The 25695-nt window shown below is 43.7% G+C and overlaps 1 protein-coding gene across 2 annotated transcripts; it reads left to right on the forward strand.

The window, feature by feature from the left end:
- The first annotated feature begins 2905 nt into the window (after nucleotides 1–2905).
- Nucleotides 2906–25191, forward strand: dachc (dachshund c). 2 transcript variants are annotated; one of them, XM_035173372.2, is made up of 11 exons: nucleotides 2906–3749; nucleotides 11155–11264; nucleotides 13215–13319; nucleotides 16471–16649; nucleotides 17832–17952; nucleotides 18081–18215; nucleotides 20756–20952; nucleotides 21545–21695; nucleotides 22385–22513; nucleotides 22685–22789; nucleotides 24592–25191. In XM_035173372.2, exons 1-11 carry the CDS (start codon nucleotides 3166–3168, stop codon nucleotides 24627–24629), a joined length of 1854 nt encoding a protein of 617 aa, XP_035029263.1. In that variant the 5' UTR covers nucleotides 2906–3165; the 3' UTR covers nucleotides 24630–25191. The 2 variants fall into 2 exon arrangements, with proteins under 2 accessions (XP_035029263.1, XP_035029264.1); XM_035173373.2 differs by having other exon boundaries at nucleotides 21548–21695.
- Nucleotides 25192–25695: the final 504 nt, after the last annotated feature.

Genomic DNA, 25695 nt, shown 5'->3' on the forward strand with positions numbered 1-25695 from the left:
TGCAGTGAAGAAATTAGAGGAATTATAGAAGATATGAAATATTAATTAACTCAGTAATATTTAGAGAAGGAGAAATTGTTCCAGGTGGGATGATGGATGGCGTGCAAATTTCAGGATTAAGACTTAGTAGTAAAATAGACCTCCCAAAATTGATGCAATTGAACAAGATATTTTGTTTAATTCAATCCAACAAATTCAGTTGAGTTCCCCTGTAACATGAATAGGACCTAGTTTCTCTCTTCCCCTGTGTATCGCATATTATGTTTTTATAGTTCAGTCACAGGAGAGTTTTAATGTCAAGTATCAGCTCATTGTTTCATTTCAGGGGATTTTAAGCACAATAGCTGCTGCATGAATTAAACCTGTGACCTTCCTGTTGTGAGAAAAAGTCACTTCCCACCAGGGCCTCCTGCAACCTCCAGTACCTCCAGGGTTATCTTTAACACCGTGGATGGATGAACTAAAACGGATGAAAGGTTGTAATCACAAATCATTTCTTCCGGCCGGTGTATTACTCACCAGCTCCTTGTTTATGCCACTTTTTTGTAGATTACCTGGGTTCATATAATCTATCATCAGATCTATTATGAGACGATTTCCACGACCTTAATAAAAAAGTCACAGAGCTGTGGCCAGCGAGGTTAAAAATTGAACATTTCCCTGCTTGGTAACAGTTTAAGGTGAGAATTTACAACATGAATCAGCTCGGCTCAACGCTGATGGCTTTATCGGTGTATTTTCCACAGACGGAGAAAGAGAGTCGTGACATTTCTTTTTTGGCAAGGAAAAGGCCAGACTCAGCAGGAGTTATCAAAGACAAAAAAGTAAAAAGTTCGAGTTAGCTATCTCTCTCTCTTCCTCTCTCTCTCTCTCTCTCTCTTCCCCTGGAGATACTCATGTTAAGCATAATTAAGCAGATTTGATTAGCATCAAGCCTGGCTTCCTCTCTTGACTTTTAATGAATGTAAATCTACCATCTACATCCTAAAGATTAATTTCTGCCAATTAAAAAACACAAGAGGGCTTATTGGAGAGAGAGAGGGGTGGGGGGGCGGTTGGTTGGGAGGAAAGAGAGTGTTCGAGTCCTTTGAGTTGGAGTACAGTCGGAGTTTTATCCTCTTTCCCCCCTTGTCTTATGGTGAGATGGTCCCTGGAGATCTGTGTCTCTCCCTCTCCCTCACGACCGAGATCATTATCAGCACAATGTTCCGTGAAAGCCACTTTGAAAGGACTGCGAGCTCCATATGTAAATGATGGGAGTGTGTGTCTGTGTGTGTGTGTGTGTGTGCATGAGGAAGCGGTACAAGGAACAGGTAAAGGGGTCAATTTGTCAAGACAAGGTTATTGCCCCCCGCCCCCTTATGAGCTTTTGCCCAGCGTCTCATCTCTCTGAGTCTTTCTGGATCCTTCAGGTTCAGATTTTCTGCTGATTCAAGACCATAAAAGTAAGAACCCCCCAAAAAATCCTTACATTAATGACAAAACAATGGCACGCAGCCGGAATGATGTGCATCATAAATTACTTGAATAAAGGTACAACACCCTACAAGACGTTACATGTTATTTTCTTGGCTCATCCAGCTTAAACATATTTGTACTAATAATTTGGCAGGCAACCTTTCACAGTATTTCACTATTTTCTCATTTTTACCCTTTCTACCCCCCTGCATAAGAAAGGATGACGATTTTAATTTTTAATTTTATTTTTTATATAGGGGTGTGGTTTTCATACAAGCCATTACTTTTCTACGTTTCTACCACACCATATATAATTTGAATATTTCATTTATTTATTGTGTACATATATATATATATAAACCAAACTAAACCAAATTAAACCTAATTAAACTAAATTTAACAAAAAATGTAATTGACATATTTTTTTATTTATCCTTTATTTAAGTCCCATTGAGATACATATATTCAGTCAAGATGGGCAGTGATGAATTAAAAAAGTTTCAAATAGCAAATACAAGCAGACACACACAGGTTTGTTCTGCTATCCTTATTAGGACTTTGCATTGACTTCCAATGGACAGCCGAACCAAAACTTAATCCCTAACCTCAACTCACATTTTACCTCCAACCTGAACCAGGACCTCAGAATTAAGTTATGTCTCATTAGGACCAGGCTTTGGTCCCCATGACGACCACTTGTCCTGACAAGGTCAAAGTTTATGCAGGAAAAGGTCCTAAAGAGGCAACAACAATGAGCACACACACACACACACACACACACACACACACTGAAAACAGATTAAAAACTAAGAATATATATAGAAACATGTAGAAATCATTGGCTAAAATTAATTATGGAAAATAAAAGAAATTGACGTCGAGTTCTTTACAAACCGATCTGATATTTAGGAGACAAACAAGCATTTAAATGTTTAGTCTACACGATGAATACAAACTTTCTGATTTGTATTTTATCCTAAATTGTATTCTAAAGCAGCCTCTTGGGTATTTTCTCACATTTAATAAAACCTCTGTGATGTCATATTATATCCATATAAACTAGTATTTAGAGATTGACATAAATTGAATAAACACATCTGCAGTCACCATGTCATACTTCTTCATGTAAGGATTACAGGCCACAACTATTAGTCCTAAACGATGTTAAGTAAAGATTACAGTGGCACCATGAAGGTTTTAAATAAATGCAACAAACATGATTAAGTCCACATGTGCTCTAAGTCTCATCACAAGTGTTAATGAGAAAGTGTGATTTCGTTAAAGGCGTTTATCATAAACAGGCTTATCCAAAGTTTATGTGGGCTAATCTCTCTCTCTCTCTCTCTCCCTCCCTCCCTCCCTCCCTCCCTCCCTCTCTCTCCCTGTCTGTGGATATGTCTCTCTCTCTCTCTAAGAACACCACCAGGCTCCTCCTCTCCATGTTAATGTGACAGTAGCATCTCCAGCTCAGAGACAATCCTCCTCTCATTCAACTATGTGATCTGTTTTTCCCACACTGCTCCTCTCTTCTTCTTCTTCTTCTTCTTCCTCCTCTCATCCCCCTCTCCTCCTCCTCTTCTACCGGGTCAATCAATGCTCGCTCCCCGTTAAGCAGCTGCCGTTCTCCGGGGGAAGTTACTTTAAAACTGTTCACTCTGAAGTTTACTTTTTTTTTTTTTTTTAGATAAATATTTGTAATTATCGGACATGACCACTATGGCAACCGCGGCTGCTCTGGCTCTGCTCCCCGCGGCTGCGCTCGGGCACCACCCGGCGCCGAGTTCCGTCTCCCCGGCCACCAACTCCCCGCCGCCCGCCGCCACCTCCGCCGCGTCCTCCCCGGCTCCTCCGGTGGCGCACCCGGCGCTGCTGCACCAGTTCCGCGCGGACCTCCTGCTGGCGAACGGCGCCGCGCTCAAGACCTGCGGAGCCCCGGTGTCCGGCGGCGCCAAGCCCGTGTACGCCACCCCGTCGCCCGTGGAGAGCACGCCGCAGAACAACGAGTGCAAACTGGTGGAGGTGAAAGGGGCCAAGCTGGCCTCGTTCACGGTGAAGGACACGGAGCTCATCTGCCTGCCCCAGGCGTTCGACGTGTTCCTCAAGCACCTGGTCGGCGGGCTCCACACCGTCTACACCAAGCTCAAGCGCCTGGACATTTCCCCGGTGGTGTGCAACGTGGAGCAGGTCCGGGTGCTGCGGGGGCTCGGGGCCATCCAGCCCGGGGTGAACCGGTGCAAGCTCATCTCCAGGCAGGACTTCGAGACGCTCTACAGCGACTGCACCAACGCCAGGTGAGTGGGGGGTGATCGAGGGCTGCAGGGTCACACAACCTATTGTTAGAATAATGTATATATATATATGTGTGTGAGTGGTGGCAGCAGGTGCAGCAGGTGTAAAACATGTGAATCCCAGATAGGATTTTAAGGGACTTTAACTTTTGCACCTTACTTTCTGTGCATGTGAAATCAATCTGCAGGTCAGGTCAAGTCCCAGGCTTCCTGGATTTGTGTACAAAATAATATGAATACGTCATATTTCTGCACATTCTGATATCTTTCTCTAAATTAAAAGGTAATAATGTCCTCCAGAATTCACATTTAAAGTATACTAGGGTAAATGAAAATTCCACTTGTTTCTGTCTGAAGTATAGATTTGTTTTTCTTTGTACTGGAGCTTGTAAACCGATCCACTGTGACTGACTGGAGGTCCAGTTAACTCCCTTTTTTATTTACCACACAACTTGCTACCGGGCCTGTTACTAATCACTGTTTCAAAGGATGATGAACGCTGTGATGATGATGATGATGATGATGATGAGGATGTTGATGGTGTTGATGATAATGAATTTTAGTAATCCTAATTAAAACACACACACACTTCTAAAGTTTGTCATGTTATCGTGGGCTGAGATCTCTCGCTCTCCCTGACATGAACACACATGCACACAGACTCTCGCTCTCTCACTCACACACACACACACACACACACATGCACACATTGAATCTGACACTGTCATTCTGAGAAATTGATTCTTCACAGAAATTAATTAATTTTCATTTGGCCCCAAGCGGCAGCTTAAATCAGGACAAGCTCACTCACTCACTCACTCACTGATCCCTTTGCTCTCCCTCTCTCCTTCTCTCCGCCGGCCTCGCTCTCCCTCCGTCTCTCTCTCTCCTTCCTTAATAACTCGCTGTCTTATCATATCAACACTCTTTAGCCCTGAGCATCAGAACAGAGGAGATGATTAAATGAATTCTCGGTGTTTATGATGCGATTATGTAAATTGGCTGTTTTGCAGAACTCCGATGGTGACCAACTACATGGGTCATCAATCCAATACGCCACAGAGATGTTTGGATAAAGGGGCTAAATTGGATGGGATTTGTGGTTTCCTGGTGCCTCAGTCTGCTGTTGTGGGGACCACATGCTCCTGACAGCATGGGTTTGAATCCAGAGGAGTGTGGATTAGCCTCAGTTTGGGGAATTTATATTGTTTGATAGTTAATCCCCGCTCCTTGGAGCATGAATGATCCAATTTACACCTGCCATTATATGCAGATTGAGGAGGCATCGAGATGTGAGCAGATAGAAACTGATGTAAGCGTGTCTAAACTATTTTTAACCTGTTCTTTTAATGTTTCTTGGGTGCAGGTCAAACCATTCAGGTCCTTTTTAATGTGGCTCTATTTTTATCTGTGAGCTACTTTTTGATTTTAGTACCAGGTGTTAGTTTATTGAGACAAGCTTCGACTTGTTGAGCTCAAAACCACAAACACTCGCACACTGTGACAGAATCAGCTTCCAGCTCCATGTGAGTGGATTAACACCTGCATTAAGCATTTGAGGCCCCTCCAACCAAGACGAAATCCAGACACATCTTCCGGCTGCTCTGGGATTTCTTCCATGTCAGGTGTTAATGGGAACGTTGTTATACAACTTGAAAACCCACAGCCTCCACCATCTCTAATTATCCACACAACACTCAAACAGCCTTTAGTTAATGAGATCTAAAAACATCACTCTTCTGAAGTCTTCAAACGACTTCTGTGATTCTTTGTCTGAAGGCTGCAAATATGCTGTGGTGGCCATTAGTATCATCCTCCTGCATTATGAGTAATTTAAGTAATCCCTCGTGTGGATGGAGCATCATGGGTAAAAAATAAAAAATAAAAGTGGGACTAAAGATGGTTATCGTTAAAAGCGTGAAGGATGGCTGACTAAACCTAAAGGTTCCACGAACGTCTCCAAGAATATGATGTTACGTCTGTGTGACAGTGTCGGGGCTCAGTGAGGTTTTGGTTACTGATTAAGACAGCCATCACTTATTATTTTCCAGTCCAGTACAGTCAGACAGGCCGGAGGAAGAATAACAGCCCTGTCGGATTGTTTAACACGACTAACAGAAACGCTTTACATGGATTCCTGCTGTTTATTCTCTTTGGCTGTTTGTTCATTCATCGGTTCTCTTTTAAGATTAAAATTAAACCTTGTGAGGCAGAGGTTATGAAAATGTCCTCTGTTATCATTGTCTTTCCTTCTCCTCTTTGTCTCACTCTTTCGCTCCTGCTGTGCAGAAACACACACACACACACACACACTGTGCGACTTCTGAGGACGTTGCATTGACTTACATTAATTTCCTGGAGAATTACGCTAACCCTAAACCATAACAACTACACGCATTACCCTAATCCCTACCCTAAACTCACTAGCCTGACTAGACCTCTACCCTCTTCCTAAAATTTAATGATTTACGTAACGTCCCCATAATGTGACTGTGAGATTTAGGTCCCTACAACATGACTAATACCTGAGCCACACACACACACACACAAATGCACGAACACACTCACACCCACCCTGACCACTGACTCATCAAACCATGAAGAAGGGCCGACTTCACCCTCAGTCAAAGCCTAGTTATAATTCATGCATAGGTGGCACAAAAAACACACACACTCTCTCTGCTCTCTCTGTCATCTCCCAACACACACACTCAGACACACACAGGCAGACACACAAACACTCATGGTCACGCCTGTGTGTTTGCTGGCTTTGCTGCTAAATGACATTAGTTCCACAGAGAGAACATGGTGTGTAGGAGGCAACCTGATCCTCCGTCCTTTTCTTTCTCCCGCACAAAGGAACAGTTTCATTCTCAGTTAGGAACACACATCAAACAGCTCGCTCAGGTCAAACTGTGTGTATGTGTGTGTGTGTGTGTGTGTGTGTGTGTGCATATATTGTACATATATTATGCATACTTTGTGTGGCATACAGAAATGCCACCCCTCTCATGTTACCTAAAAGCAGTGAAATGTGGCGAGACCAGAGTTCTCGTTACTTATTAACAAAGAATTTGTTAATAACAAGGCATGGGTTCTCCATTTATGTGTGTCAACATCTTTCATACTCAAAGACATGAAAAGTAGCAGAAGATGTGTGTCTCGAAAGCACTGCTGTTTTTCTAAATTCACCCAAAAAATCTTACTTGCTGTTTGAAATCTGCCATGAAGATAGTTTTGGTTTTGTTTGCTCTTTTCCTGCCTCCAGCCCAATAAACAGGAGGTGAATGGAATTTTGTTCAAATTATGTTTTTAAAATGAAACAAGGGAAAAAATATAGTTTCTACAGGACCTATAGTTCTACATTAGACCTACTCCTGATTAAAAAGTTTCAGAGAGTCTCTTTCTTGAAGGATAAATGAGATGTTGCTGAAAATGTCAATTCCTAAAAAGTGTGAACACAAACAAAATTAAAGTGGATGTAGAAACAGGTCTCGCAACAAGACCTGGGAAAAAATATAACTTTGTTAAATCAAACTATGATTGATAAATGAAATGAAGTGGCCTGCGGAGTGCAACAAAAGCTCGGCCTCGCAAGCTGGCAGCGGCGAGCCACTGTTTGTGTGTGCGCATGGGAAGGTGGACTCCTCAAAGCTGAGCCCCACTGCCATGCCATAACTCACTGTCAGAGAGAGCAGCAGTACGATGAAGGGGAGGAGGACTGTGTGTGTGTGTGTGTGTGTGTGTGTGTGTGTGTGTGTGTGTGTGTGTGTGTGTGTGTGTGTGTGTGTGTGTGTGTGTGTGTGTGTGTGTGTGTGTGTGTGTGTGTGTGTGTGTGTGTGTGTGTGTGTGTGTGTGTGTGTGTGTGTGTGTTAGGTTGGGGTGGTTAGCTCAACTTTAACCTCCACACTCTTTTGATGTTTTATAGAGAGGAGCATGATGAGATAGAGTGGGCCTCCATGTCTTCAACTATGACAGGTCCTAATGGAGTACATATACACACACACACACACACACACACACACACACAGTCTTGACATCGTCTTGACCCTGGAATGTGGGAGAGGAATGTAAGGCGGTATCAGTTTTGGAGATCAGATTCTTGCAATGATCAAACGTGCTGTGTGTGTGTGTGTGTAAGTGTACACGCCTGTGATTGTGTCGTCCTGCCTGCCTCTTTCATGACATCATCACACAGGCCTTTTTCCTAATAACAGCGGCACATAAAGCTTTTTCAGCCGTCGATTTGAGAGGAAGATCACAACATCAATCTTTCCCTGCCTCCTCTAACCAGCGGCATAAGATTTCCAGCGTACGGCGGCGACGATATGATTTATCAAACCGGACCGTGACGGTGAATACAAACCCCGTGTGATAAACACAGATTGAAAGGATGGGAGCTGTAAACCGCCGCTAATATATTCCAAACAAAATCTTGTTTGAGCTAGTTCTCTTTTTCTTTTTTCTCTCTCCCCCTCTCTTCCGCTCCTACACAGATTCACATAAACACACACACACACACACACACACACACACACACACACACACACACACACACACACACACACACACACAGCTGCTACCTATCAGCACCTCAGTTCCTCCAAGCCAGTAGCTGTTCCACTGTTTTGACTGTAACACTTCCTCCTCTTTCATTACTTTTCTCTTTCCCCCTCCGTGTGTGCGTGTGTGTTAGCGTGGCAGAGAGAGATCTGTCATCTTTGTTATGTTTTGTTTCTGTTCCACCTGTGCTAAGCTCCAGCTGCCATGTTTGCCGTTTCATGTTTCAGGTAACACACACGCACACACACAGACACACACACGCTAAGTTTGGAGGGCAGAGAACCCTTTTTTTTTTAAACAGTGTGTGTGGTGTGTGTGTGGTCAGAGCGTTGGCATGAGGGAGGACGTCTGGGTGAGATTTTAATTAAAGTTTGAGACAAAGAGGTCATAAGCCATACACCCCCTCCTCTACACAGACACACACACACACACATACACACACACAATTTATACACACACACAATGCACTGTTTTCTCTCTTCCCCCTCCCCTCTCTCATTCCATCCCCTCAGCTTGATGACTTTTCCATGAAAGGCTTTTTCATTAATCCTACCTCAGGGAACCGGTGCTCTCCAACCTCACACACACACACACACACACACACACACACACACGCAAAAAACACACGAGTGCGTGCACGCAGACACACAGAGACACATAGACCTCCCTCTACGGGTCACTTTGATGTATCAACGCACTTGCAGACTAAACACAAAATTAGGTTCCAGTTTTTTTACGCCCCCTAAAATGCAACATGTACAAAGGGGCACACACAAAACACACACCCATCAACGCACACATACACAGGCCATTAATTAGTGTGTTCAAATAAACAGTAGTAAGGGAAAGGGAAGCGGCTGCAGTAAAAACCAACCACAGACTTTGGTCTCTCTGTATTTTATTTCCCCCCACTGGTGTTTGCCTCTGTGTGTGTGTGTGCCTGATTGTGCCTGATTGTGTGTGTGTGTGTGTGTGTGTGTGTGTGTGTGTGTGTGTGTGTGTGTGTGTGTGTGTGTGTGTGTGTGTGTGTGTGTGTGTTTTCATTTTAGGTGTTCCAACATCAGTTGCACTGGCGCTGTGTTGCTTTACCTTCAAACTTGAGAACTAAAAATAAATTTCCTGCTTTTGTCAAGCACAGTATGCTGCTCTATATGCACTGCAAAAAAAGATTGTGTGTGATGTGAATCCACCCCGGCCTCCGAAAGAACAACACACACTCCCACACATACCCACACACACAGAGTGCCACACACACATTTACAGCTTCGTCCCTCTTGCACATTCCTGCATGTCTTTATGTCATGTTGTGTGTGTGTTTGAATACGTGTACGTCTACCTGAGTGTGTCTCTGTCGCTGCCGATGTGCTCGTGTGAGTGTGTGAGAGAGAGTGTGTGTGTGTGAGTGTGTGTGAGTGTGTGATATCTGATGTCAGCTGTCACATCCCAGTCGGTCTGGGCCCATAATAAGAGACAATAATAACAACTCATTAAAACCGAGGGCAGGAACTGTGGAGCTCATCGGCTCATCAAATTAACCTTTGAACACTTCATACGCACACATACCACACACAACCTCACACTCACTCACACACACACACACACACATACAGGTGTGCGCTCTCTCTCAATCTCTCTCACACGCTCTCTCTCTCCTCCACACACACACACACATGAGCTACCTGTTTTTTCTTCCACAGTTAGTGACTACACAATCTTTCTCTCTGTCTTTTTGTCTCTCTCCATCTCCCCCCCCTCTCAGCCAGTGGGTGTGTCAACAGGGGATTGGTCCTTTCTGCTGGGTAATTGATGAATTATATGCAATATGCAAATGAGGCGCCATTAATCTCCTGACTGACAGCTTCGTTTATGGGGCCTTAATGACGGCTGGATTAGATTCTAATTAAAATCTGCTCAAAGACACCCCACGCTAGGAAGCTGCTGCCGCCGCTAGTCTATCTCTCCCTCTTTTTTTTTTGTTTTCTATCCATTCCCACCTTTTCTCACCCTCTCGGACTCTCCCTCCGTGTGTCTGCTCTCATCTCTTCCTGTGGCTTTACACCTCCTCATCTTCCCCTGCGTCTCCCTTTTCGTGTTTATTGTTCTTTCTGTTTCTCCCGCTCTCTGTCACACCTTCGTGTCCCCGTTCCCCTCCGTCTTTTAATATCACACAGACACTCCCTTCACAGACACACACACACACACACACACACTTGCCCACAGACTCATGTTATCCAATGTAAGGCTGGCATGAAAGGAGATGAGCGGCGCTGCTTGTCATTAAGCCTGATGTGGCCCGTGTCATTTCCCCTGTCAGGACATTCACACCATTTAGTCAGAGCCAAAGTGATGTCTGACAGTTTTTCACGTAACTCCTCCAGGATTGATTGAGCACGCCGGGCTCAATCAAACCATGGGAATCTGCTTGTAGTCACAGGCTTTATTCAGAAAATCTGTGACATGACGGGGAAAGAGGGGATGAATGACCAGACGAGGGAAGGATGGAGGGAGTAGGAGGCCAGCAAACACATTTAATAAGCAAACAAATGAATGAGTAAGCTGAACAGTAATGAGGTGCTTTATTGATGCCATAGGGAAACACCTTTTTTTGCTTGCTCGCATCCACAGGGAGCTGCAGATTTGCTGTACAGCAGACTTCCTGGAACCGGTCAGGTTTCAGTGTTTTGCTTGTTGACATTTCAGCAGGATCAGAGGTTTACAGACTGACGGACAGTTTCTCTAACCGGGCCACCCATCTCAGGCTCAGCATGAAGAGCCGACTGAGCGAGTGAGTAAAGTATTAAACTGCCTAATGACTAACGTTGGCCCGTGTGTTTTCTGCCTGCAGTTCGAGGCCGGGACGACCGCCCAAGAGGCTGCAGAGTGTGACAGAGGGCGGAACCCACCACATGCTGTCCCACAGTGGTCTGATCCACGCTGGGATCATGCCTCCTGCAGGTGACCACCCAGGCCTCACCACACAGTACATATAGTGCATACGTGTACCTTAGAGACAGTATCACACAACTAACACTGTTGACTACATTCATGTTCATTTTATAAAGTTTTCTGTCAGTTACTGTCAATAATTTGTCTTGGACAGGATATTATACAGATGCGGGGGGGGGGGCGGCGTTACTTTTCCTGCAGACCAACATAATGACACATTTTTACCTCATATCATCGGGCAACCTGTGTGTTGATTAATAAAATTAGCATAGATAGTGCTGACACATGAGAAACCAGGCATAACTTGCAAGCTTGGAATTTTTTTCTTGACTTCTAAGTACACAAAGTCCTCTGTAAAGTTGAGCAAGACTAACTTGAAATTTCCAGTTCTCTTTGTGTAAATGACACTTTAACCCATTAATTGTCTCGTTTATAATGAAATTAAGTTTTAGGATAATTACCAATGTACAAAAATGTCCATGAAGGAAAATGTGTGGTGTCCGATATCTCTGGATCTTATACTCTTAAATTTTATATTTTATATGCCAAAGGCCTTCTTATAACTATAGTGCTGCTTGTTCTTGTCACAAACAGTTGAGTCCCTATTGTGTTGTGTGTGTGTGAGTGTGTGTGTGTGTGTGTGCCTGTGTTTGTGAGTGTAGCACAGAGAAAGGGAGAAAAGTAATTGTTGGCACCTCACCACTCTCAAAGTTGCCCTTGGCTTTGTGCTCTTCACTGCAACCTGATCTTTTCATTCTCCACCTCAAAAGAAGCCATTTTCTATTAGCCTCCACTTCCTCTCACTGTTCAAAGGTGTTTGAGGGTGTGTGTGCGTGTCCGCGTGTGTATTGTGCGTGTGTGTGAGTGTTCAAGAGCATCTTTCTCAGTGGGAAAAGAGTCTTTTTCCACCAAAGGAGAGGGCACGGCGGCAATGTCAGCGCCACTGATTAGAACTGGCCACATGAGAGGGGGGAAAGAGACAGAGAGAGGGAGGACATTTGAGCGTAAAAGGCAGGGAAAATCTTTGATGTGATCCTCCTTAGTCTCTCTTTCTCGCCCTCACGCACTCGCGCACACACACACGCTACGCGGTGGCTTATGTCCCGCTGTGATGCTGACATTTGAAAAGGTAAAGTAAGGAGAGGCGATGGGAGGAGAACAGGGAAGAGGGCAGGAAGGAGAGGAAGAGGAGATGAGAGGGAAAAAGGAACAATTTGTTGTGGTTGTCGTGGTCGTATATGGACGGACAGACAATTCCCCTCATTGTGCAAAGAAGAAGGACAAAAAAACACTCGGCTGTTCAGTTTGTTCCAAATGTTACGATGTATCCAAGTTCAGGAAATTAAGACTTATGGCTTGTTTGCGTTTCTTCAGTGGTGTTTGCACAGTAGCAGGGTTTGTCCAACTTTAATAATATTCACCGTGTTTGTCTGTATTAGCGCGAGAGATATTTAATTATCTGTCGAGTTGCTCCGTGGGTCAAACCTCCGTCTGAGGTTCAGGGCGCAAATTAAAATGTGACTCTGCCCTGCTGCTACGTTTTGTCACTCTCCATTTCACATAATCCAGAAGTGCACAACCCCTATTAAAAAGTATCTCCACATTTCTTTCCCCTAATGCTTCTAATTTGTACCGATGAAGACGGACTTTCTGGCTAAAAGGTGGAGCCGCTGCCGCTGAGTGTCGTCCTGTGTGCTGTGGGATGTGATGTCCCTGTGTGGGAGAGATGAATGTCTTGGCTTGTTCCTATCACTGCTGATTCCCTGGCAGACTAAATGGCCGGTGCAGCGGTGCAGTCAGAATGAATGGCCGGCCTCTGTCTTCCCATGACAACCTCCTGCCTACCCATTGCTCTAATCCTCCACCGGGGCCATTGATCTGGCTCTTATTGATTCTTTCTCTTTCTTCCTTTCCTGCTTTTTTCTTTTTCTCTCCTCTCTATATCTGTCTTTCTCTCAGATCTGTCTGCCCTGGCCAAGAAGATCAAGCTGGAGGCGATGGCCAGTTACCACAGTAACCACCAACATGGCGGGCATAACGGCGAGAACGGTGACCACAACCTCGGTGAGTCTCGTCTGTTTGTGCGTCTACACAAACACAATGTCACATAATTACGGTCGTATAACATGTTGCTCGGGTTGTTGTCTGTACACATCCGGGATGCCAAGTCAATACAACTTCGAGCAGCTGTGTTTGTGTGCGGCTGCTGGACCAGGCTGATTAAAACCAGGATGTGACATCACCTCTGCTGCACGTGCGTTTCCTCTGAGAGACGAGGAATGAAAAACAAACGACCGCAGCCGTGAATCAGTTCTTCAGACGAAATTAGAAATAGACATCTGGGCAACGTAATCCAAACTATCAAAACACATGGCGCAGATCTATTTGTATATATATTTTATAAATCACCAATCTTTGTGTCGTTTTCCCAATTTCTTTCTAGGTTTTGATAAATTCCTGTAAAAGCAAATATTTCCCTCAGCCTCAATTTGTTTGCACACTTTGGGACTTCAATGAGATTCAGGAAATAGATACTGGTTGGTCATCCGCTCTGCAGACTCAAAATGTTGCCAGTAAATCATTAGCACACATTAGTCATCACATCAGGTTTAAACTTAAACCGGCTCTGTTACTCATGGCATTAGTCTGCTTATATCAAGTTATATGAGATCAGTTTTTACAGGAAAAAAAGAGTTGAGTAAGCCAAGTGTTCCTGTTTACACTTAACAGTTGATTTTCACCTTTTAGAAAACAATCCTTCCAAGGTACTCGGTTCATGTTCAAGTGTAATTTTTTCGTCCTATGTTTTGAAAAGCTGTTCCCTTTACTGCACCGATCCCTGGCTTTGCAGTGAAGTGGAGCGGCAGCGGAGGAGAGAGCGAGCTCACAGGGATGATAGAGAGATGAATAAGATGAGAGGCTGAAGCCAAATCAATAGTCTTCTCTCTAATTCACTATCCTGAATGCAAACGACAAACGCTGGACAATCGATGGCGGAACGGACACACGCACGCTCACGCACGCCACGCTCCAAACACCAGTCACACACACACACACGCACACACACGCACACACAAACAAATCGGACGCACCTCCCCCTCTGTTATCGACAGGTTAAAGCGACATCAGTGTGTTTAGACAGATGACAGGGCTTATGGAGGTCTGTGTGGAATACACTATCAACCTGGGATACACTTAACATGTGGAGCGTACTGTCCTTGTGTTTCTGCGAAATTACAAGGAGACGAAAGTCTAGTCACCACGTGTGTGTGTGTGGTGCATTTTTCTCTGTGCCCGCTTCCAGTCTTAAAGCATTGTTTACCATTGTATACACTCGGTTACGACTGCCAGCATCTGTGCACAGTTTGGTGGCATGGTTACCACCAGCCATTATAAACCTGTAAAGCTTAATCACTGTTAATGATAGAGTCAAGTGGAAACACACACACACACACACACACACACATGAGCAACGTGTGTTTTTTCCATACTGCCACCCACGGCCTTATGGGAAGGATAGACCCCTACCAGATCTTTTAACCACTACAAAGGCCGGTCTCTGATTACACACACGCACACACTCACAAATGCTGAGTGTGACACCTTATGGGCCGAGGGAAGAGCAGGGGAGCAGCCATTTCTGCATTTAACAAGATCTTCTGGGAAATTTACAGTAACTGTTTGTTTACAGTAATGGTTTGTTTGGATAAACATAAGAGAGGCACTTTGACTTTTGATGTTTTTTAATGAAACATAAGAGAGAGTGATGGGAGGGCACAGGGAGCGGAGGGGAGAGGAAGAGAAAAAAACAGAATTAAGAAGGAGAGGGAGGGTGAATGAAAATGAAATTATGAGGGTGGGGGATGGGGGGGGGTGACAAAAGTGGAGTGTTGGTTTCTAACCAAGGTTTAATATTTGGCTGCTGGTTGATTGTCGGAGCATCTGGTTATTTAGCTCCATTCAGACAGATCTTTTGTTTGGATTGGTTTCTGCTCTGGGCAAGTGAGAGACTAATCTGCCAAATGCACAAAGCACTGCACATATGTCCGGCGAGCCCGACTCGTAAAGTCAACGCCTCACTCTTTATTTCTGACTTCGCCTCTTTCTTTCCCTCTTCTTTCTCTCTTTTCTCTCCTTTCCCTCCTTTATTTGTTCCATTTCATCTCTCCTCTTTGGATCGGCCTCTTTTCTTTTTTGTTTCCATGCACTCCTTCCATTATTTGTGACAATTGTGCGGAATAGAGTCCAAGATTTTTTCCTTTGTGTTTATAATTACCCAGCGTGCATTGCTGGCCCGGCACCAGGACTGCCATCAGCTTCTTTTGTTCCACTTCCTCCCTGTGTTTCTTTTGTTTTTGTTTTTCCTTTTATTAAATGATAAATATTTATGTCATTTTCTGCCCCATCCCCCCCCACCCCCCACCCCCCCAACAGGATTGTTTGCTTCATGAATAGAGGGACTGCAACTACCCACTAGGGTGTACTTGAGAGGAAGGATTTGCTTTAAAGATAGTGGGTATTTGTCTTAAAGACAGGAGACCCTACAACAGATTGGCCCGAGATAATAAAGAGTTTGATTTGAATCGCTGAAAACAAGTCGGATTATCAATAAGACCAGAGTTGAAAGAAATTGTTTTCTTAACTTGGCTTAGTTTGACTTTGTGTTTTTTACCAGAATTCATGAAAAGCCTTCACAACAGCAACTCTGTGTTATGTTAAAGAGCAGGACAAGTGTTTTTTTCAATCATGTCTTCTTCCACTTTACTGCCTTTTCATCATCTCTCCTCCTGCACGCGTCCTTTTTCCACTCTCTCCATCTCTTCACCCTCAACATGCGCACACACACACATATCATCAAGTCGCGCTGTAGAGGCAGAGCAGTCATCCAGGTAATACTGACATCACAGATGAATGATACCAGCGTCCAGTTTCAGTCGTGTCATCAGAGAAGCTGAGGCACTGTGGGCTTTTAGTTCAGTACACACCACAGGGCTGAGCAGGGAGAGGCCTGATGGATAAATACAACTGAAGCAAGGAAACAAAAAGAAAGAAGACAGAGACTTATTTCACGTTGGGTGCACGGATACCGCAGCTTTCATGGCGTTTAAACAGAGCTTCTGTTTCTTATGACAAACAATAGCCTCTACTGTACTTTACTGTCCTTCAGTTCTTTATCTGTAGTTTTACTGTATTTTTATTCTATTCTTTCCCCCAGTTCTGGATCAGTTGCCCTTCATGATGATGTCACATCCTCTGATCCCTGCCAGCCTGGCGCCGGCCTCCGTTTCCATGGCGATGGGCCAGATGAACCGATTGAGCACACTGGCCAGCATGGCCAACGTGGCACATCTTCATGCCAACCACCATGCCAGGGCTCCCACCTCTGTCATTAAGGTGAACCCTGTGGACCATCAGCCCGGGTGGATCTCACCACCAGCTTGTTAGCGTCTGAGTCATGTGACACACGGGAATTGTAAATCCAATCAGAGTTTTAGTTACATAGAAGTGTTATTTCAAAACAAATGTATTACGAAAAAACTAAATACATGACTAAATGCAATAAACTCCAATTTGCTTTTAATATCTAAAGTAATTTTAAAAGTCCCTTTAATTTCAAGATTAATAATCTAATTGTTTATCTCAGAATTTAGAATCGAATTTCTGTTTCTCTTACAACCATAGTTGGTCTGAAAACCACAAATTGTCCACTGGTGGTCGTCTAAGTTCTGGATCACTACCAGAATATCCTCATTTGTTCCTTGGCTTAAGGCCAGTCCCATATCTATTTTTAAACTTTTTAAAATATTCTCCCTGCAGACAGAAACTGTGACCTTTATAGCCGAGTTGGTCTCTTTGCTCAAAAACTGCATCACTGGTTTCACTCTTAAGTAAAAGAGGTTTGGACGGATTATATTTCCTGTTGCAGACGTCACTCCTCACAATCTACTTTATCACATCGTGTCCTCATCAGTGGCAGGAAGTCATTTTAACGATGCAGACCATTGTTTTTCAAACACTGGGCTTGGTCCAGAGATAGTTAAAGAGTGTTATTGAAACGCAACACCACATTTTTATGTGAGAACCAAACAATACCATATTACCTTTCCAGGCCCTTACGTGTCCCAAAGAACATGATTGTGCCTTAGATATGTGGAGTCGACTGTATTCAGCCAAAAAAGCAGCTATTACATTTTATCAGAACTGAGATAAGGCCAGAAACTTGTTCAGCATGTGCTTTACTGTATTTTTACAGGAAGAGAAACAGAATCAAAGGATAACATAACTAAAGAATCCATCCATTAGCTAAACCTTTTGACCTTCTGAGAGCTAACCACCTGGGGTTGGAGTCAATGATAGCTGGGTAAAGGTTAAGATACTCCCTGGACACATCTCCAGTCCATCACACGTCTGAAACATCGGTAAAGGTTCCTATCTGAGTAAAATGATTCATGGGAATTTTTGAAACGACATGTAGACATAGGCTCAGTGTCAGTTGGATTTTAAGTTTATTTCTACTGGAACATAACACGGAAGTAAAATTTTCACTCTGTAATAATTTTTTGTTTTGTTTTGCAGGAACGAGTGCGTGACAGCCCCTCGCCTTCTCCCTCACTGGAGGAAGCCCAGATGTCGTCCAATCACAGCAGCAGTGTGTCGAGTTCCCCGTCTCACATAGAACGTATCGCAGAAACCACACGTACGTACTCACCTGTGTCATCTACGCTCTGCGAGGCAGTGTCCTCGCAAAAATTGAGGGAGTATTTAACCGTAATGACACCTGTGAGGACTTTATGGCCTTTTTGACTTTTAATATCTCCTCTGCAGACTCGCACCATGACGGCCTGTCATCAAGTCACAGTGTGTTAGGACACTCTCCTGGTGTGGTGCAGGGATCCAGAGAGACAGATGTGACTCCGGTGGAATACAGCAAGGAGAGCAAGAGGAGCCACACCGACAGAGGTGAGATACATTATTATGTTTGTGTAACTTCAGTCAGCTTTGATATTCGTATTTACTGTTTAAGAAAACAACATTTCAATGAACCTTTTCTTGTTTTTACATGTGTTTAGTCTCATTTTAAATGTGCATTACATTACATTAGAGATTTATCAAATGACGGCATCGATTTGACTCCAAAGGTCAAGTTCTTGTTTCTTTATTGGGAATTTCTGGAGTCTGCGGTCATTAATCATTTAAAGATTAGTAATGATTATTTCTCTGGTAAATCAATTGCCTTTGAGCAGTTTGTCAATACAATACAACGAGCATTCAGTTTCCCTCCAGTCCATCGATCCGTGTCATCATTCCCACTGTGGATTTGAACACTTGTGGCAACCGTGTGACTAGTTTATTTAGCCCTTTATTTACAAGCGGGAGGGTTTCTAACAGTTTCAACAAGAGCGAAATGTCTCACTAACAGGTCGATAAAGATTCACCGTCGCGCCCCTTCTCTCCTCCTCCTCTCCTCTTCGCCGCTGGTGGCCCCCCTGGCGCCCCGCGGAGAGCAAAGACAAATAATTCTGCAAAACAGGGCTCCATTAGACCAGGAAGCGGTGTTACATTAGCGAGCCATTTGCCGGGCCGCGGCCTAACGAGCCAGGCGGCCTCCCGTGCTCTCAGCTGGACCTCATCTGCATAACGACTGCCTCCCTGTCGTTAGGGCCCCGCGTTGCCACGGCACTGCAACGTCAGTTGTTTGGTTCTCTCTGTCAGGGAGGTTTGCATTAGCTTAATGAGGACTGCTCAAGGACAAACAGTCAGCAGAAATCTCCAGCGAGAGGGAGAGGGAGCGGGAGAGGAACCGAGAGTTTGTATGTGTGTGCACGCGCCTGTGTAAATGTATTCTAATACTGAATCACATTATTCAGTAATCGAATCTAAAAATCACAAAGGCCTCCCAGGTAAGGTTTCAGATGCTGTCAGGTATCTGTGAACGTATTGATAAAACAGTGATGGCACCTACAACGTGAATGCCATGCGTCACACATCACATTTATGCAATTGATTTTCAATTGATTTTCCGGCATGCAAATGAAACACATGTACATTTGCCGGATTGCAGGCTTTTGTATTTGACCTAGAACATCACAGGACAGGTTTATCATGGATTGAACAGAGTTTCAAAGAGCACTCCAGCGCTGTCATTCTGTCAATCCATTGTATGATAATCTCTGAGTGTGTGTGCATGCAAGGCGGTTTTGGCTGTGTGTGCTGTTTCGGTGGTCTTTGAACAACGTATCCATGCAGCAGAGATCAGAGGCCATCCCTGACACCTCACTCCCATTAACCAAACATCAGCAGAATTTTATTCTCTCTCTGTCTCTCTCTCCTTCCCTCCCTCCCATTCTCTTCCGCTGACTGGCAGTCTTCACGTGGTGAAGTTCATTAGCCCTGGGGACGGGTGGGAGAGGGATAAGAGAGGGGGGGAAAAGAGAGATGAAGTTGGGAGAAAAGAGAAAAACAGACAGTGACCTTGGTTACGGAGATGGGTAAATGATCAAACGAGCTGGCAGTTGTGTGTATGTGTGTGTATTTATGCCAAACGTGTGTGTGTGTGAGTGTGAGGTAAAGTAGGCGTAAAACAGTAACTCAATAAAGGATCAGTCACATCCAAGGAGCCTGGGGAGCCCACGCTGCTGACTGCGCACTTCAGCGCCTATGAATGTGTGTGTGTGTCTGTATGTGAGCCACAGGAGTGTAGTTGGATGCCCTCCGCTGAGCTCGCCAGCACCTGCTAATTACCTTTCTCTACAGAGCAATGCTTTTAGCAAGAAAGAGGGAGAATGGAGGAGAGGCGGGGGGGTGTGGGGGGGTATTGCTTCTCATCTGTGAAACACCTTGAATGTGACAGTTGCCAAGACGTGTGGCCGAGGCGGAGAAGGGGAGGTGGGTGGATTTGGAGCAGAAGATGCTGTGGTCAGCTAAGTGGAGAAAACACTGTCATTTGTCACAGACAGAGAAAAGTGCCAGATCTCACATCGCACGTTCACACTCGTCTCTGCTCCAATAAGCCCCGGACTCCCAGGACGTCTCCGTCCTCAGTGGCTCGGATGACAGTACACGTATAGAGCGAGCAACAGACTGATGTAGGGGGGAAAAAATGTGGAAAAAACCGGCCAATCGTCAAGTCCCTCGCTGTCACGAAACGGGAACAGGCAGTTCTCAGGTTTACAAACAGATGGTCATCCATAATGCAGCTTCTTAGCTGTTTTATGTGAGATGTCAAGCTGTGATGAATTATCAATAGGCAGTGTGCCATCTAATAAAGGGTAACCACATTTTCAGAACCCCAAACCAGGACTTCTCTGTATATGTACATGCACTTGCACACACAGTAATTAGTGTAAACACCTATTTGATTTTGGGCTTGATATGTTTACAAGAAATTAAGTAAATGCTGTGAATTATAGAAATTTGCATTTAACCTTGATTAACATATTGTTGCATATTATTGTGTTAGCCTTTCTGACTAGACATCAAACTGTCTCCATGCCCTCCAGATAACAGCTCCATGGCCACTCCGACAACAAGGGAGAGCTGTGATAGACAAGTCTACCAGAAACCCCCATCAGGCAGGGAGGGCTGCGAGAGGGTATCTTACCCTGCAGGACAGAAGCTCCCAGCAGGTCTCCACCACGCTCCCTTCATCTTCCCCGAAGGCCTGTCCTCCATAGAGACCCTGCTCACGAACATCCAGGTGAGGCTCTGCCGGGGCTTTATTATTATCGTTATTATACTCCGAGATGAATAGAGAGGGAGATGAGCCACTCTTTGGGATTTCCTGAAATGATAAATAGCAGACAAGGCAGACATTTAAGAAACGCAGTAATTGGAATGGGCGTGTGCTGACCTGCTTCTCAGATTTTACACGTCTTTGTTATGGCAGAGTCACAATGAATGCGCTCGCCGGTTCGGTTTACACAGGAAAAAAACCCACATGTTGTTAACCTCATTTGATCCTGATGTGATATCAGCTCCGTCTTTAACGTGGAGTTAAGAGATCAGTGTTGATTTCATTCAGAAAAGTCCTTCTTTCCTGCTAATTACACAAGTTCACTGTGATCTTTGTATTTTTACAGCGAGCTGGTTTACATCCTCTTTGCTTGAAACAACTGCAGCTCATTTTTAATCTACTTTAATCCTGAAAGTTTAAAAACACATTAAAAAGAGTAAATATTTACTCGAGATCAGGTGATTACTCTCTGGTGCATTTTTAGATGCTTGCGGCTTTAGTCTTCTGGCTTTTGTCCGGTGTGTAACCTGTTGATGTGTGCCTGTGTGTCTCCAAGCAGGGTCTGCTGAGGGTTGCCATAGAAAACGCCCGGGCGCAGGAGAAGCAGGACCAGCTGGAGAGGACGGAGCTGAAGCTGGAGCTGGTCCGAGAGCGGGAGCTCAGAGAGACTCTGGAGCGGCAGCTTAGCATCGAACAGAAAAACAGAGGTAGCATCCGACACAGTATCTGTTGATTTTCCCATGGAGATTATTCTAATTTGCAGATTTTTACATTTTAACACTGGAAATTCTGCTGCACAGCAAAAACAGTTTGGTCTAATCCACTTCTAAGCTGACAGGACGTCCAGTAACTTGAAAATCAGATCAGGAAGAGCGGACACCTACTGTATATTAGCGCCTTAAAGCATCTGCAGAGGTGAATTAGACTGAGGTTGGCGGTATACTACAAAGTAAATCAGGTTTGGCGTGTTGCTTTCAAATACGGCACAGTGAGAGCAAATGCCAGTCAAAGGTTGTTTCCTTGATAAGGTCACACGGGATGGAGACGTTGGCAGAAGGTGCCAATGAAAATTGGTCACATGATGCTGGTGACCTGTTGCATGTGCGGGAAAAGCTTTCAATCGTTTTTTGACAAAACCTGTCAACCAGCCTCTGTGAATGCAATTCAATTTCATGTCAAATATATATGATGACACTTAATGACTATTGATATCTCATCAAAACCCCAGCAACACATTGTATGAACAAAAAGTCCCTCAGAGCTCTTAATGTAATGATGCAGGAAAGTCAGGGCGACAAAAACACAACAACAGAAATGACGTTATGTATTGAAATATTATAAAAGCAACAACGTCCTTTGTCATCTCTCCTTCATCTTCTTCCTCTTCTCTATTTAGTTCTGATCCAGAAGCGCCTGAAGAAGGAAAAGAGAAGTAAGAGGAGGCTACAGGAAGCTTTGGAGGAGGAGGTCAAACTCCGAGATCAGGCCGAGCACAGCCTCCTGCACACTGCCAACACACACACAGGTACCTTTTTTTTTTTTTACGTCTCATGTATTATATTTCTGTTGTGACTCCGTTTTTATTGCCAGTTCCTCATTTTCATATTAAATGTCACCAAGCCGTCAGTGCAACATAGCCCCGACTGTTCATTAGCCTCTAATTAAGTGTCCTTATTAATTAATGACCAAACTACAGGCCATCAATCATCGGCGGCGCCTCCTCACACAGAACCCGTGACCCAGGACGTGGATGGGAGCAACCACGACGACAACAGGCTGGACACCAAGGCAACAGTACAAGGTACAGGTGTGCAAATAACAGGCCGCCTCCTCAGTTTGAGTAAAAACTGCTGCCACTGCTGAATCACGGAAACTTACATAAAAATTAGGACAAACAACCCTATTATAGAGATAGGAAAAATTCATAATTTATTTGCCACCTAAGAACAGAAAATATTCTGAAAGTGTAACAGGACCATATTGAAGATAGAAAAAATTCTGAGATTTTCAGAGTAAAGTATATATTATGAAATAACAAAATAAATAAAATAAAAAATTTGGAAATATGCATCAGGGAGAAAATGTGTTCGCCAGAGTTTCCTTTGAATATCATGCGGATGTCAAAGTCGACCACTACTTAACTTTCCTCCTCCACAAAAAAGTCTGTGATTCTTTCTCTGTAGAATTACCACTTTGTTCTTGAAATGTCAAGACATTTTTCCTTTTTTGGCCTATTACATAAAAATATAAATGTTCATATTAAGTAAAAACATAAAAGTCTTTTAAGCTGCTCAAGTGATCTTTTGAGTTTGAGTCTAGCTCTTAAAAATAAAGTATGACTCATTTTTTAAAACACAAAGGTATGTGTGTATCAGTATTTCTAAAGGCACTGCACCAGGTTTGTGGTGAATTAACAGTCGTACCTTCACATGACTTGTCCTGCTTGGTAAATTATTCAGTTTCATTGAAAGAATTATGAAATAAACGCTGATATACCTGCTGGTGGGGATTTATTCTGCTCCTGTCAACTGAGCCCGGACAACAGATTTCATTATTTCACCTCCTCTCTGCTTTTGATGCTTAACTGACCAGTCTACTGGAAGGGTTTTCAAAGATTTCACACAGAGACCGCTCCTGACAAATTGAACAAAATTAAATGAAGCGTGAGGCAGTTCATCTGGGCTACCATTTTAATGGAGTCGGACGTTTTAATATATTTATATTTGCCGACGTTATTGTCCTCGCAGGGATAGATTAATAATAATTTCTCACGTGTAACATCTTAAACAGACAGGAAAAAAAAAAAGGGCTGTGATCTCTGGACCCCGACCTCATCAGGAGAGTGCGCCGCTCGAGCCCACCTCTGCTCCACGCCGTGCCAGGACCGCCGCACGAGCCGGCGTGCTTGTTCAAAGGCAGTTTTTAATTGAATGTCAGTGAAGCAAGAAGAAAACTGGCCACTAATTAACGGCTGTCTTAATTGTCCTCGTGACGAGTTTGTTTGGACATCATTTGCATAATTAACACCCAGTAATAAATCATTTAAAGGGGAATTGTCTGTCAGACAGCGAGGCAGGATGTGGTCTCTTTGTGCCAGGAAGTTTTTATCACAAAAAACAGGGATCAGGGGCCCAAACATTTTCAACTCACACTTTACTAAATTATGATCTTTTATTAAGTCTGAGGCTTTATAGGGTCTTATTCAATAATTATATGAATAATTAATTGTACACTGCATTTTACATCCTGTTGTTTCAGTGACTGGAAAATCAAACTGTCTGAGTTGTACCTTCGTCAATGAGGTTGTGTTTTCGTCTGCGTTTGTTGTTACCAGGATTACGCAAAAACTACGGGTCAATGGACGTGGTATGGATCAGGAAAGATCCCATTTCATTTTGATGTGGGTCTAGATCAGGGGGCGGGTCCAGGATTTTGAAGAAGCTTGAAGAAAAAATTCTCACAATTTTATGAGAATGTGAAATTTGGTGCAGATCCAAATAAAATAAAAATCCAGATCTAGTGAATTTAAATGCGGTTTCATAAGTTTAAATGTTAAGAATTTAAATTGTGCTTAACTAATCTGTATTTTTTTGTGGATTTCAGAGGGCAGAGTGTTCCTGCAGACCACTGGGATGTACTGAAGCTGGGATGGATGGATGGATGGACGGATGGATGGATGAAAGAATGGATGGATGAAAGAATGGATGGATGAATGGATGGATGGATGGATGGAAGTGCGACGAAGATTCCTCCTTCATGAGACCTACAATCGACAGGCATGCTCAGTGGCATCTGAGATCCACGTCTCCACGTTGACTCCCCGACATTTCAACGGTGACATTTGAACTTTCCCATTGTTCTCTCGTTTTAATTTATTGCAGTTATCACCAAATCTTGGCCGTAGTGGGAACAGTACTTTATTCTGATGATGTGTTTCACTGTGTTTCTTTCAATCGAGGTTTTTAGATCCTAGATGAAGACGACCATAGTTGTTTTTTTGTCAGTGCTGTTTATCTGGACACAAGTGCTGGACGAGTATTACTTGTAACAGAGTCGTGTACATATATAGTCATCATCTTTGTTATTATTATCATCAAAAAAAGACATAATGGCATGGTGTACAGTCAGTTAATGACTTGTATTGTGTATGTTATGCAGTAGTGCAGTTTGACAATACAAACAATACAAATCCTTTTTATTAAATTGTGTTACTGCTTCTTTCTTTTTCCCCCCCCTCAATGTTTCATTAATTTAATTGTTTTCATGTGAATCTTTATCTTTATTGATTTCTCTGAACTACACCGCACCACTGGACCCTGTGGAATGTGGCTTTATAGTTTGATTTATTTATCCTTTCTGTGGCAACAAAAAAAAAAAATAGTTCTGCATCCTGTGATACAGTGAACCCTTGAGATTTGTGTCGTGCGTACGGAGGAGGGGGAGCTCCGTGTGCTTGCATGTCTATACATATATGAGGGAGTGTGTGGGGGGGGTGGGATTGATTCTTGCTCCATCCCAAAAAACATGCACGTAGGTATTGACGGACGGACAGGAAGGTGCTGAGCAGGGTCACGTGTAAACTGTCCTTTAGTGAAACATGTTGACGATGCAACACAGCTCCGTGGCTGCTCTTGTTTTCTTATTGTGTTTTCCCCACAGGATAGAGAGGAGTGTAAAACTTTAAAAGCAAAAACTTGTGTCGGTAAT

Source organism: Hippoglossus stenolepis, chromosome 12, assembly GCF_022539355.2.
Source record: "Hippoglossus stenolepis isolate QCI-W04-F060 chromosome 12, HSTE1.2, whole genome shotgun sequence".
Classification (NCBI taxonomy): domain Eukaryota; kingdom Metazoa; phylum Chordata; class Actinopteri; order Pleuronectiformes; family Pleuronectidae; genus Hippoglossus; species Hippoglossus stenolepis.

Bases quoted from the DNA above. Each gene is read 5' to 3' on its own strand.
- dachc (XM_035173372.2), top strand. From the start codon at position 3,166: ATGACCACTATGGCAACCGCGGCTGCTCTGGCTCTGCTCCCCGCGGCT. The intron at 16,650-17,831 runs GTGAACCCTGTG...TTTGTTTTGCAG, and splicing joins CTCCCACCTCTGTCATTAAG to GAACGAGTGCGTGACAGCCC. The intron at 22,790-24,591 runs GTACAGGTGTGC...TGTGGATTTCAG, and splicing joins CACCAAGGCAACAGTACAAG to AGGGCAGAGTGTTCCTGCAG.